Source organism: Jaculus jaculus, chromosome 19 (genome assembly GCF_020740685.1).
Source record: "Jaculus jaculus isolate mJacJac1 chromosome 19, mJacJac1.mat.Y.cur, whole genome shotgun sequence".
NCBI lineage: Eukaryota > Metazoa > Chordata > Mammalia > Rodentia > Dipodidae > Jaculus > Jaculus jaculus.
The window spans coordinates 14,786,050-14,800,499 of record NC_059120.1 but is presented as its reverse complement, the minus strand read 5'-3'; the positions used below and the strand labels follow the sequence as shown (position 1 = coordinate 14,800,499).

General features: G+C 35.6%; 1 protein-coding gene across 2 annotated transcripts in view; it reads left to right on the top strand.

The window, feature by feature from the left end:
* Positions 1 to 14,450, top strand: part of Col24a1 (collagen type XXIV alpha 1 chain) — a 298,351-nt gene that overhangs the window by 154,311 nt on the left and 129,590 nt on the right. For both annotated transcript variants that reach the window (XM_045137919.1, XM_045137918.1), the window contains exons 25-28: positions 2,350 to 2,403; positions 8,665 to 8,718; positions 9,895 to 9,948; positions 10,426 to 10,479. In XM_045137919.1, coding sequence (XP_044993854.1) covers positions 2,350 to 2,403; positions 8,665 to 8,718; positions 9,895 to 9,948; positions 10,426 to 10,479 — 216 coding nt within the window. The remainder of the gene's footprint in view (positions 1 to 2,349; positions 2,404 to 8,664; positions 8,719 to 9,894; positions 9,949 to 10,425; positions 10,480 to 14,450) is intronic.

Here is a 14,450-nt window from a genome sequence, read left to right as displayed (position 1 = left end):
GCATGCCAGGGCCTCCAGCCACTACAAATGAACTCCAGATGCGTGTGACCCCTTGTGCATCTGGCTAACGTGGATCCTGGGGAATCAAACCTGGGTTCTTTGGCTTTGCAGGCAAATGCCTTAACCTCTAAGCCATCCCTCCAGCCCCAAATCTTTTCTTTTAGCTTTTTTTGCACACTCTCAGCTCTCCTCCTATACAACTCTATTTTACTTTATACTTCTTCCTGCCTCCAATGAATTTTCTTTTTTAAAAATTTTTTTGTTTATTTTTATGGATTTATTTGAGAGCAATGGAGAAAAAGAGGCAGAGAGAGAGGGGGAGAGAGAGAGAGAGAGAGAATGAATGGGCACGCCAGGGCTTCCAGCCACTGCAAATGAACTCCAGATGCGTGTGCCCCCTTGTGCATCTGGCTAATGTGGGTCCTGGAGAATTGAGCCTTGAACTGGGATCCTTAGGCTACACAGACAAGCGCTTAACCACTTAGCCATCTCTCCAACCCCCAAAGAATTTTCATTAAGATTCTCCTCTTTTTTATATTTTATTATTACTCTATATAGGAATCATTCTTTTTAAAAATATTTTTATTTATTTGTTTATTTAGGGCTGGAGAGATGGCTTAGTGGTTAAGCGCTTGCCTGTGAAGCCTAAGGACCCCAGTTCGAGGCTCGGTTCCCCAGGTCCCACGTTAGCCAGATGCACAAGGGGGCGCACGTGTCTGGAGTTCGTTTGCAGAGGCTGGAAGCCCTGGCGCGCCCATTCTCTCTCTCTCCCTCTATCTGTCTTTCTCTCTGTGTCTGTCGCTCTCAAATAAATAAATTAATAAAAAAAATATTTTTATTTATTTATTTATTTGAGCGAGAGATGCAGGCAAAAAGAGAGAGAGAGAGTATGGGTGTACCAAGGCCTCCAGACACAAGTACCACCTTGTGCATCTGGTTTATGTGGGTCCTGGGGAATTGAACCAAGGTCCTTTAGTTTTGCAAGTAAGTATCTTACCTGCTAAGCCATCTCTCCAGCCCCAGAAGTCATTCTTTTAATAGTACTATGTATGGTGTTCTTATGGTTACAAAACTTGACTCGGTCATAGAAACTCATACATGAATGCTTCAGGAGACACTCTCATTTGAAAAGCCACAACTACCCAGAGGTCTAATTCCTCTTACCTCTGGCATAACCTTTTCTCCTGAGTTTAATGTTTCTTTTAATAATGTTGCCATTGGCTTCAAGAAGGTGGTTATACTTAACATTGCTATTATAATAGTTTCCACCTGTTCATCTCTATTTCTATTTTTCTCTTTTATATGCATTAATCACAGTGACATTACATTACTATCCATATAGTGCTGGAATGATTACATTCCTTCTTTGCTCAAAACCAACAGTAATTCCTTTGTGAATACCTTCTTCTATGATCACCATGAATACAAATTGCTTACTTAACATTCAGAATAGAACCAATAGGCCTACCCAGTCTGTTGTTCTATAAAGGTCTGTAATCCAGATAATTGAGATGAATTTCGCATTTTCTCTCTCCTGACTTATCAAATCATGACTCTCCTTGGGATATGCTTTACCATTGAGTCTTAACAACATTTAGCCATACCTCAAATATTGCTTTCTCTGTCAATCCCTTCCTTAGGTTCTCAACCAGATATAAACCTCCCCTACCTTTGTGTGATAGTGTCTTACCTTTTTTTTCATTTAGCTGACAGGATATTTACATTTGTTGTATTCCATTTTACTGGGCTATGACCTCCATAGCAAGTGGTACTCATTTTCTTATCATCTGCCTTTCTTAACACTGGTCTCGTTGAATGAACAAATAAATACATTTAGTATTATCTTCCTCAGCTCATTTTGCATTTATTGAAAACATTGATAGGCAGTTTATATCTGAACTAAATTTTAACATCTTGGTTTATTAAATAATTTTTGTAAGACCAACTTTTGAATAGACTGAATGAGATTATAAAGTTTCCAATTTCATATCAACACATATCTTAATTCATTGCCTTTTTAAGAAAACATTAACTACATAACCATTTTCAAAACAAAATAATAATGTACTCTGAAACTGATGCTTTGGTCATTAGAATTTGGACTTCAACCTTATCTGACAACATAGTGCCTATCATATATTAGGCTTTAATTTACATATTTGTTGAATGAATAAATTAATTCTGATTTGAAGTCATAGGCTTTGCTTCATACTACAAGGAAGTCTACTCCAAAATAAAATTTAGGATCAGCTAGATAAAAACATACTAATTATAAATTATTTAAGACCAGGATGCTATAGAAGAAATGTAATCTATATATTTTTTCTGTTATTTTTTTTTTCTTATAAGGGACCTATTGGCTTACCTGGAGAAGTAGGAATAACTGGAAGCATTGGTGAAAAGGTAATTTCTTCCATCATTTTGTTTTGTATTGGGTCATGGGTGAAATTCAAATTTTACATGGAATTTCATGTTAATTAAAACGTATTTATCAGTCTGGGTTGGGGATGGGAAGATGGCAGGCTGAAGACTCCTAGCTCTTTTCTTCTTTCCTGTGTATCCACAAGTCTGCAACAAAGGTCAGAGTCCAAGGGCACGTGGTGAGAACACAGCAGCTGTTTCAGAAATTGAACCATCACGATAAAACTAATTAATGTCTTTCAAATAAAACCTCAATATGTATCTCAACAGCTACAAAAATCTTGACATAGAGAAATAACAAATGTGAAAAAGTAAGATAGTTTAACTTTCCCTAGCCAGTAAAGTTCATAACACCTCAAAAATTGGATCAAAAATAATGAAATGGTTGAAATTCTAGATACAAAACCTAAAAGCCTACTTTTATGGGACTCAAATAAACATAAATGACATAAAGAAGTTAAGTCAAGATTTGGATAAGAAATTCAGTAACTAAAATAGAATTTTAGCAAAGAAAGAGGAAAAGGATACCTTGAAAAGCAAAATATATCAAATTTTTTCAAAATCAAATTCTCTGTGGAAAGGATCACCACTAGATTAAATCAGACAGAAGAAATGCTATTAGGGGTTGAAGGCATAATTGAGGAATTATTACATTCATACAGCAATAAAGAAATAGAAGAAGTCATGACCCAAAGTTTGAACAACTCTGAGACATAGATGATCATGAAGCCAAAAAAGAACTGTGATGCAAATTAAAGACACAAAAATTGTGCAGAAATTATGCAGAAAATTTCCCAAATGTAAGGAAGGATATTGACAGCCTAGTACAGAAGGCATTTAGAACCCAAATACACATGACCAAAAGGGACCTTTCTCTGTCACATTGTTAAATGCAAAGAAAATAGAACAAACAAAAATTGATAAAAGATATTGTTTCAAATTAAAAGTAGACTTGTGCCAAATTATTGACAAAGGCCAACTCATCAGAATTAATCACCAGAGCAACAGCTTTAAAATCCAAGAGAGCATGGAATGATTTATATCAAGGCCTATGAGTAAATAAATGCCAATATAACTATATACAGCAAAGTTATCTTTTTGATGTTCATGAAGAAATAAAGACCCTCTAACTAACTAGCTAAGAGCAACCTAGCAGTTCCTTATCAATAAGCCATCATTTCAGAAGATACTGAAAGGCCTCCTGCAGTCAGGTGAGGAAGAAGGGCCACAATCACAAAACATCATGAAATAGCAAATCTCAACAAGAGAGTGAATAAACAAGAACCAGGAAGTAATCAACCCTAGTCAACTCAGTAAATTAGAAAACACCTAAGGTGTTTACAAAGAGGCCAGGAATTGTGGCATATGCCTTTAATCACAGTATTCACAAGGCTGAGGTTGGAAGTTTGAGGTTAGCCTGGACTACAGAGTGAGTTCCAGGTCAGCCTGGGTTAGAGCAAGACCCTACCTCAAAACAAAACAAAACAAAAAATCCTTCTCCAGCAGGCGTGGTGGAGCATGCCTTTAATCCCAGCACTAGGGAGGCAGAGGTAGGAGGATCACTGTGAGTTCAAGGCCACCCTGAGACTACATAGTGAATTCCAGGTCAGCCTGGGCTAGAGTGTGACTGTACCTCGAAAAACCAAACAACAAAAAAATCCTTCTCCAAAATAGAAAGAACAAAGAATATTCAAATAAACAAATTTGTAAGAAATTAGCATATAACTGTCAATACTAATCCTAAATATAAATGCTTTTAACATACCAATTAAAATATGTACAATGGATGACTCGTGAAACAGCAAGATCCAGTATGGAATACAGCAAAGACAGGAGGAACTATACAGCTGCCAGTACATTAAAGAATTAGCAAGATCTCAGGCCAGGCATGGTGGTGCACGCCTTTAATCCCAGCACTCGGGAGACAGAGGTAGGAGGATCTCCGAGAGTTCGAGGTCACCCTGAGACTACATAGTGAATTCCAGGTCAGCCTGAGCTAGAGTGAGACCCTACCTCGAAAAAAAAAAAAAAAAAAACAATAAAAGAAAAAGAAATGTGTGTGTGTGTGTGTGTGTGTGTGTGTGTGTTTGAAAAACTATACTTCAATAAACTGAGAAAATTTGAAGAAACTCATATGTACTAGGTGTATATGGAGCTTCAAAAATTAAACCATAGAAAACTAAGCCAATAGGATACAGAAAAACCTAACCAGATCCATAATAAAAAAGAGATTGTAGGAATAATAATGAGCCTCCATTTTACCAGACCTTAACAGAATTCACACCAATGTTCCAAACATTATCCCATAAAATATGAAGGGAAAGAATGTTTACAAACTCATTCTTTGAAGCTTGTATTATTCTGTTGCCATAAAAAAAAAAAAGAAAGAAAAGAAAACTAGGGCTGGAGAGATTGCTTAGTGGTTAAAGCGCTTAGCTGTGAAGCCTAAGGACCCCAGTTCGAGACTCCTTTCCCCAGGACCCACATTAGTCAGATGCACAAGGGGGCGCATGTGTCTGGAGTTCGTTTGCAGTGGCTAGAGGCCCTGGAGCACCCATTCTCTCTCTCTCTCTCTCTCTCTCTCTCTCTCTCTCTCTCTCTCTCTCTCTCTGTCTTTCTTTCTCTCTGTCACTCTCCAATAAATAAATAAAAATAAACAAACAAAAAAAGTATTAAAAATGAAAACTATAGACCTGTTTCCTTGATGAATAAACATGCAAAAAACACTCAATAAAATGATCGCAAACTGAACCCAACAGCACATTAAAATGAACACACATCATGATTATGTTAGTGTCATGCCAGGAATGGAAGTATGGTTAGACATATCCAAATCAATAAATATAATATATAAAACAAATATAATCATGATTAAAAAATGAAGAGAAGCCTGGGACAAGCTTTAACATCCCTTCATGACACAGACAAAGATGAAGATGGTGGGGAAGGCTCATATTTCAATATAAGGAAAGTTGTATACTAAAAGCTGAGGCCAACATTGTAGTGAATGAGGAAATACTGAAATGAAATACTAAAATCAGGAATGAGACAACAGTATTCACTTTCTTCACTCCAATTCAAGTTAGTGCTTGAAATCTTAGCCATAGATTCCAAAGCAACAGGACAATTAAGGGGATACACAGAGAAAAGGAGTCAAATTATCCATTTGTAGATAATACAATTCTATGCCTAAAAGTCCCAAGAGGCAGAGGTAGGAGGATCACTGTGACTTAAAGGCCACCCTGAGCCTACATAGTGAATTCCAGGTCAGCCTGGGCTAGAGTGAGACCCTACCTCGAAAAAGCAAAAATAAAATAAAGTATAAAAATAAATTTGAGCGGCTAGAGAGATGGCTTAGTGGTTAAGGCATTTGCCTGCAAAGCCAAAGGGTCCCAGTTTGATCCCACATAAGCCAGATGCACAAGAGGGCGCATGCATCTGGAGTTCGTTCGCAGTGGCTAGAGGCCCTGGCACACCCTTTCTCTCTCTCTCTCTCCCTGCCTCTTTCTTTCTTTCAAATAAATAAATATTTTTTAAAAAAACATAAAAATAAATAAATTTAAAAACAAGATTCTAGGAATAAATCTAATATTTTATAATATATAATATAATAAATAAACCTAACCAAGGAGGCAAATATAAATTATTTCTATAATGAAAACCACAAAACAAGGAAGAAATAAAGAAGAAGATTTGGAATCTTCCAAGCTAGAATGGAAGAATTTCCTGTGTTCAAGAATTAGTAGAATTAATGTTGATAAAAGGTAATGTATAGTACCATAATGCTCCCAAAGGACTATACAGATTCAGTGAGATCCCCATCAAAATTCTTCAGAAAAGTAGAAAAACAGTTCTCCAATCCATTTGGAAATGAAAAATAGCAAAAATAATGCTGAGAAAAAAGTAAAATGCTAGGCATATCACAGTACCTGATTTCTAAGTATATTATAGAGCCATACTAACAAAACAGCAGGATACTAATTCCCTCTCCCTCCCCCCCCTTCCTCTTTCTCCTTCTCTCTTTTTCTCTCAAATAAATAATTTAAAAAAATTTTAAAAGTTGAAAAATGTGATTTTGTCTAATTAATATATTCACGGCAATGAAAACTTTCAGAATGAAAAGATGGTTCACACAATCAGAGGAAACCTTTGTCAGCTACTCATCCAACCAGGGATTAGTATCTAGAATATATAAATAATTCAAAAATTAACACAATAGTCCAATTGATACATGGAAATATGAACTCAATAGACACTTTTCAAGTGAAGAAGTACAAAAAAAGATACATGAAAAGAAAGACATAGTTAACATCTTTTAGCTATCAGATAAATATAAGTCAAAAACTACATTGAGCTTTCATCTCACCCACTAAGAATGACTATCAAACAAAAAAACAACAAATGTTAGAGGAGGTAGAGGAGGGAAAGAACACTTATCCACTGTTGGTGGCATTACCCAGCCACTATGGAAATCAATATGGAATGCCTCAGAATATTGAAAGTAGAACTGCTGTATCATGCAGATGTAGCACTTCTAAATATCTGCCCCAAAGAATCAAAGTCGACCTACTGTATAGATACCTGCATACTTTTAATTAACACTGCACTACTTACAATACCCAATTATGAACTCAGCCTAAGGGACCATAAACAGAATGGAGAAAGAGAGAGAGAGAGGAGTTTTGTTTAGTCTTAAAGAAGAATGAAATTGTGTCATTTGCAGGCATGTGGATGGAACAGGACATCATTATGCTAAATGAAGAAGCTAGACTCATAAAGACATATATCACATTTTCTTTCAAATGTAGAATTTAGCAGAAAGATAGGACAAAAGCTAAAAGGTGAACCATTAGGAAAGGGGGGGAAGTAGGGGAAAGATACAAGAAATGAAATAGAGGGTATATATAGTCAAAGTACATTATATATGCATGTAGGGAAATGTCATAATGAAACCTATTACTTTGTACAATTAATATATTCTAGTACCTGGGTATGGTAGTGCACCCTACCTCAAAAAAAAAAAGATAAACTAGTAAAAGAGAAAATTCATTCATAACTCAAACATTAGCTGTACTGAACCTCTTAAATATGTTGAAATATGGCTAAAACATTTGTTTCTGATTTTTATATACACATTATCCTTTTGGTTATAAAGATGTGATCTGAAGAGCAAACATGAAATGTACATGCTGGGTGCATGACTAGAAAAATACTGAATTCTACTTAATGATAGCAAGCTCCCTGTAGGAAGTGATATTGTATGAAAATATGCTGTCATTTTAGTCCATTTTTCTTTCACCTGTTTTATATATCTTGTGCTTGTATCTATGCCTGTACTTTTCATTTCATCTGGAATATTCTCTTCCCTTATAATTTATAAAACCAAATTTTTGAACTCAGCAAAATTTACCCTCATCTTATGAAGCCTCTCCACACTCTTCTAATTCTTCCTGGTTTCTACCCTTCCTGTAGTTAGGATGATTTCTAGACAGCTTAAATTCAATTTCCCTCTCCAATTGATTCATCTCTCCTAATGTCATTTGTAGTCACTTGAGAGTAGAATCTGTTTAATGTCTTCTAATCATCATGGAATATATGTGCTTACTATATACTGACTGATTTTATTCCCAATATAATAAAACACAGTATGAGTTCAACTAAATTTCATTCAATATTTTTATTCTGATTTATTCACTCTTCCATGAGTTAGATCTTATGCAGTAATATTCTGGTAAATTTTACTGTGCATCAGTTTAATCCTGTTAATACGCTATGGGAGATTTGCTGTCATGGGTCTTCCAGAATTATTTCTATAGCCCTTAATTGGGGTTGACAGACTATGAAACTAATTTTTCAGTGGTCATACAGGTTAGTTAATTTTTCAACAAGCTTTTATGCTCTCCCAATTTTCTTCTCTGTATTCTCTCACAAAACCATAAGCACTTCCACTTAAAAATTCATAATGCATGCTTTACATTGTCTTGTTTATCCATAATTTCTATTTCTTTAGCAAGACTTTTAGCATTTTCCATTACAAACAACTTAAAAGAATTTTCATTGAACTAAAAGGCTTGCTATTTTAGGGTTAAGATGCAAAATTTATAAATTTTTAAAGACTTGAAAATTAGAAATGAGATATGCATGAAAGGCATAATTCTGATGATTTTCCTTCATAGCTTCAGATCAATCATGAATAACTAACTTGACTCAACATGGCTTTTTTCCCCTTTGTTGTTTCAAAAGGGCGAGCGTGGAAGTCCAGGCCCATTGGGTCCCCAGGGGGAAAAAGGTGCAATGGTAAGAACTCAGGATTTAAAAATATGTTCACAAAGCAAATAAAAAGGGTAAGCCACTTTTGGAGTGGAATTGCTTTGACTGAAATTTAAGTTTAAAATGTCATTTTATAATGTTTCCATGAAATTTTTCTTCTATCTCTGGCACCAAATCAGGAAAAAAAAAAAAACCTAAAAATTAGTCAAATTTTTCTATAGTTTTAGGAAATAATCAAATGACTATAAATTAGCTACAGTGGATGAAGAAGAAAGTTCAGTTATAGTCTACTTGCTTTTATATAATTTATAGTTTAGACACTAAAAGTTGTGTCTTTAAAATAAATAACCACTGATAAATTTTATATCTTGGTTGCAAATTTAGTTTAATAGTTTCTATATGTTATAGGAACTAAAATAGTTACCAATTTTTTAAATAAATCTCTTTTCAGAATATCCATCATAATGACTCTGGTGGCACATAAGACTGTCTCCAAATTTATTTCATTCATTATTCTTCATTGTTACTAATATATATCACAGGACCACTATAAGGTTATTTTTAGCAATTTCAGATGGTAATAGCTCTAAAACATACTCACAAGACTAATCAATTTCAAGGTAGAGAATGGAATTTCAAAGGGGAAAGTGGGGGAAAGAGAGGGTATTACCATGGGATACTTTTTATAAAAATTGAGAATAAATAAACAAGCAAACAGACAAAAGAATCCCTACCTCTTAGGGCATCCTCAGAATCAGTGTTCCTGCTGTCATAGGTATGGTCTTTATAAAATTTGACAGGTTGAACTCTTTTGACACATGTACATTACTTACAGATAGAACTTCCTGACTTTTCTGAAAAATGATATGATTGATAATCTATATAACATAAGAGGGTCCAGACATAAGACAACATAGCCGACAGAAAGACAAAATGAACTCTGTCTTCACAATAGATTATAATGTGTGATGCTACTTGCAAATTCTCTTTTCTAGGCAAAGACCTTCTGTTAATTGGATACACAGCTTTGATGTAAAGATGTTAATTTAACAATCTTTCTGCAGAACCTTTACTAAGGCCTTTTATACCTTGAATAGTAGTGTGAAGTTTTAACAAATTATCATTTTGTGAGATGTGATTCACTGGTTTGTCTTAAGTTAATATAATTGATTTTCTGTCTTTCATATTCAACTTAATTCACAGGGATATCCAGGTCCTCCAGGGATTCCAGGACCCATGGGTCCACTGGGATTACCTGTAAGTACAAAATTGACCTTTTTGATCCTTTTGTTTTCAATATTTATTTTATTTATTTGAGAGAGATCGATAGATGGGGGGAGCAGATAGAGAATGGGCACACCAGAGCCTTAGGAACTCCAGATGCATGCAGTGCCTTGTGCATTGGCTTACATGGGTCCTAGATAATTGACCTAGGTCCTTTGGCTTTATAGGCAAGTGTGTTAACTGCCAAGCCATCTTTGCAGCCCCTGTGATCCTATTTAGACTGTTTATCTTAATTTGGGTCCATTTCTTTTGCTGTCCTTTTCAATTTCATATAAAACAATTCATGTGTGAAGTAGTGACGATTACATTTGTATGGAAACTAATCAATTTCATCTTAACAATTAATAAGAAATACTACATCACATCATAATATAATGGTCATGACTACTATTTTGATAACATTCTTATAAAATTTTTTTTATAACTGACTTTTAATTTTGCAACATGTAGGGTCTTGTCGGGCCAAGAGGGTTGCCTGGGAGTCAAGGTCCCAAAGGACAAAGAGTAAGTAATCTAGAAAGTATTTAACTTCAAAAAAGTCATGTCATAATGATACATGTTTGACAAAAACAAGTTTTATTTTTATGTCCTGCGTTTTAGGTGAGAACTGAAGAGAGTAACTTGGTTTTAGTATTACTTCTTTTCTGACAAACTACTTTTCCTTTCTGGCCTACATATTTGTAGTCTACAAATAATTCTGACAGCCAACCCATTTTAACTTAAATAGATTTTATAATGAGGTAAAAGTGATTTGTACATAAACTGTCATTTAGCAGTTTGTACCTGCCAGCGCTTGATACCTGGTCAGGTTGAACAGGTCATAGTAAGAAAGTACAAACCATTTTGTGGCAGGTAGATTAAAAACCGTATCTGTGTTTTTTGTTAATTGACAGATTTAGGCCAGCTCATGGTCATGTTGAACCACTCGAAACATCTCATTAGTCATAGGGAAGTTCATTTGTTCTGCAGTTTTCTGGCCTGTATGTGACCCGTGTATAGAGTGTCACCTCTCTGAATTGGTACTCTGTCCTCAACTCCTACAACTCCAAGGATCTGTATTCCTGTCATTTTTCAAATACATTTTACTGATTCTTTCATAAAAGTGCTCCTCATAATTTAAAATATTTTCAGTTGGTAGTTCTGAAGGGGAAGGGATGCCTTTATTAAGAGACATTTCAGACAATCAATAAACAGGATACCAACAAAAAGAACTAGGGCTGGGAGATGGCTCAGCACTTCAAAGCTCTTGTTTGTAAAGCTGCTCCTCCCTCGCACCCATGTAAAGCCAGGAGCACAAAGTGGAGCATGCGTCTGCTGTTCGTTTGTAGTGGTACATTCTCTCTCTCTCCTCTCTCATAAATAAATTAAAAATTACATAGAGAGAACTGGACCAGAACATTGAAAAAAAAATAGTGTTTCCTGGTGATAGTCCCAATATTATCCTGTTTCTACTCTATTCTCCCTTCAGTCAGTCTTCTTTCTTGTCTTTGATTTCAATATCCTAAGCCCTTTTTTCTAATTTTTTCACTCAAAAAATTATATAATAATTATAAAATAAGAACACTTGTCTAGCCTGTTGAGGCAAATGGAAAAGGCTCAAGGCTCAAGGCTCAAGGCTGGGGCTCTTGAGCCTTCCCATCACTGTCCACAAAAAAAATGCACAGGGAGTCAAGTTTCCACACACTTGGAACTCCTTTGTGTCACTGGACCATGGAGGGAGCCTCTGCCCTTAGACATATATGTCTTGTGACCATTCTGCACCATCACTGCGTTTATGCTCTTCCTATTCAGTCTGTGATTCGTGCTGTTATCAAGGGGTCACGTGGCTGTCATGAGTGGTGGGGACATTTCTTGGATTTTCCGCCTTCCCTACCTACCTCTTTTTTTTTTATTTTTGTTTCGTTTTTTTTATTTTTTTCTCAATTTTAATAACATTGTCCATGATTATAAAAAATATCCCATGTAATACCCTCACCCCCTACTTTCCCCTTTGAAATTCCATTCTTCGTCATATCTCCTCCCCACCTCAATCAGTCTGCTGCCTCTTCCCACTTGCCCATCACCCACCACACATCCGCCCAACCGCTTTCCTTCAGTGTGCCAATCAGCTGGTACCTCAGAGAACTGAGTTGATTATCCACTGGGTGCAGATAGCAATGGGCTTTTTAGTTTCATGGCTTACTATCTAGAAACTTTGAATTATCGGGAAAAACTACAACCCACCAAAGGAAAGGAAAAATTCAAGCAAGCAACAGTGTCCACACCTCAGAAAACAAGCTAAAAGTATTATGAAAGTTTTTCTAACTTGTTTTGTGATACTTATGTATTCCTGCCTTCTAAATAACTGAAAAAAGGTAACAAGATAAGCTAAAAGACCAGTCTTATAAATAACCCGAATTCTTGTAAATACGAATTATATTTAAAGTATGACTTGTCTACATACCTTAAGGATTTTTCCACCTGCTGTTTAAATGAAAACAATTAATTAATTAATTAAGCATATAATAAAGATGGAGAGATTGCTCAGTGGTTAAAGGCACTTGCTTGCAAAGCTTGCCCAGGTTTGGTTTCCCAATATCTTCATAAAGACAGATGCACAATGTGGAGTATGTATTTGCAGCAACAAGAGGGAGACCTAGTGGTCTTTCTTTCTCTCTCTCTCTCTCTCTCTCTCTCTCTCTCTCTCTCTCTCTCTCTCTCATCCTCTCATTGAAAATAAATAAATATTTTTAAATGATTTAATATAACAAAACTATATATAAAACACAACATTGTTTCTCTTATGTAGATGACATAAGCTAACCGATTGTCCACTGTTAGAAATACAATGGCTTGAGCTAATGGGTAACAATTTCAGCTGTTGCTTCTCATATGCACCGTTAACTAGAGATGAGTAAGGAATCCATTACATTCCTTCTGGGCCCATTTGCCCTATAGGAGAAATAGCACCCAGGACAGAGTTGACATCACCTTCTTACTCCTGCATTAACCAGTTCTTTGATCATGAGATACATTTGAATCCTGCACTCTAGAGTGGTGGCGTGCAGCGGAGGAATTCTGATACCTGACTGTGACACCAAAGACTTAAATGGCGTAGGAGAGTTAAGACAACTCTGTTAGAAATATACAATACAGAGCTGGAGACATGGCTTAGTGGTTAAGGCGTTTGCCTGCAAAGCCAAGGGTTCGGTTTCCCAGGACCCATGTTAGCCAGATGCACAAGGGGCACACACTTCTGGAATTCATTTGCAGTGGGTGGAGTCCCTGGTGTGCCCATTCTCTCTCTCTCTCCCTCCTTCTTTCTCTGTCAAATAAATAAATAATATTTTTTAAAAAAAAGTAAATATACAAGATGTTAAGGATGTCTATGGAAAAACTAAAGTGGATATGATCATAAATTTTGGAAGTTCGGCCCCTTCAAGGAAATACATAAACACATGCCATTTAGAGTAAGGCACTCTTCAGTATTATTTGCACTTAGATTCAGTGCTAGGATACTTATGGAGCATTTCATGACAAGATGGAGCTTCTTTTGTGCTTTTTTCCTTTTGAAAATAAAATTTAAAATGAGACTCTTTTCCCCAAAGATCAACATTTTGTTCAATGGAACATTTGTTTCCAGCTGTATAAATCAGAAACAAGAAAAGACTTCTAAGCATGATTCACTAGGTATGTGGGTTAAATTGAACAAATGGGTCACACAAACACAGACAGATATAGTTTAAAGGATATATAAATATACTGAGTCCATTTGTTCAGTGAATTGGGAAGTGTCTTTTATTCATAGACACTTGGCCTATCATAATTTATTACAGGGGTCAAAGAAATAAGCTTAATGCTCTCATAAAAATCTTAAGGGAAGTAAGCTTGCAGCTTATGTTAACGATTTAGTTATAAATTTCTTTTTTAACTTTAGTGTTTATATGAAGGAGTAGTCCTGAAGCCTGTAATGCACTTGATTGATTATTCAGGAAGCTAGCTAACTCCTTAAGACACCTGCCTACATTTAAAGTACTTGTTCGTTTGTGAAATATGCTTAGCTTATGTAGTTGAACCAACAGACTTTCACTCTGGCTTTGAGACTACCTCAGTATAGCTAACTTTAACTTTCTTATGAGCATAAAGAAAAAATAAGATATTCTAGTTATTTAGCATACATTCACACAGAGAATATCCAGGAGATATCAATGATGTTGTCAAGCAGTTATGTTTTAATATCATGCCAAATTAGATGCCTACTAAAATGCTATTTGTCTAATACTTTAGCTTTTGTCATGGAATTTAGTACAAGCATATACATCAATCATTAAGAAAGGGAAACTTGGTGGCAAAAATAAGCCTTTAGTTGATCACTTACCCTCTTTTTTTTTTTCTTTTGTTTAAAAGAATAGTTTATTTTAGTATCGGAGGGGGTGGGGGGAAAGAAGCAGAGAGACTCCTCCAGGGAGGAGGGGGCTTCCAGAGCTGATAGAAAA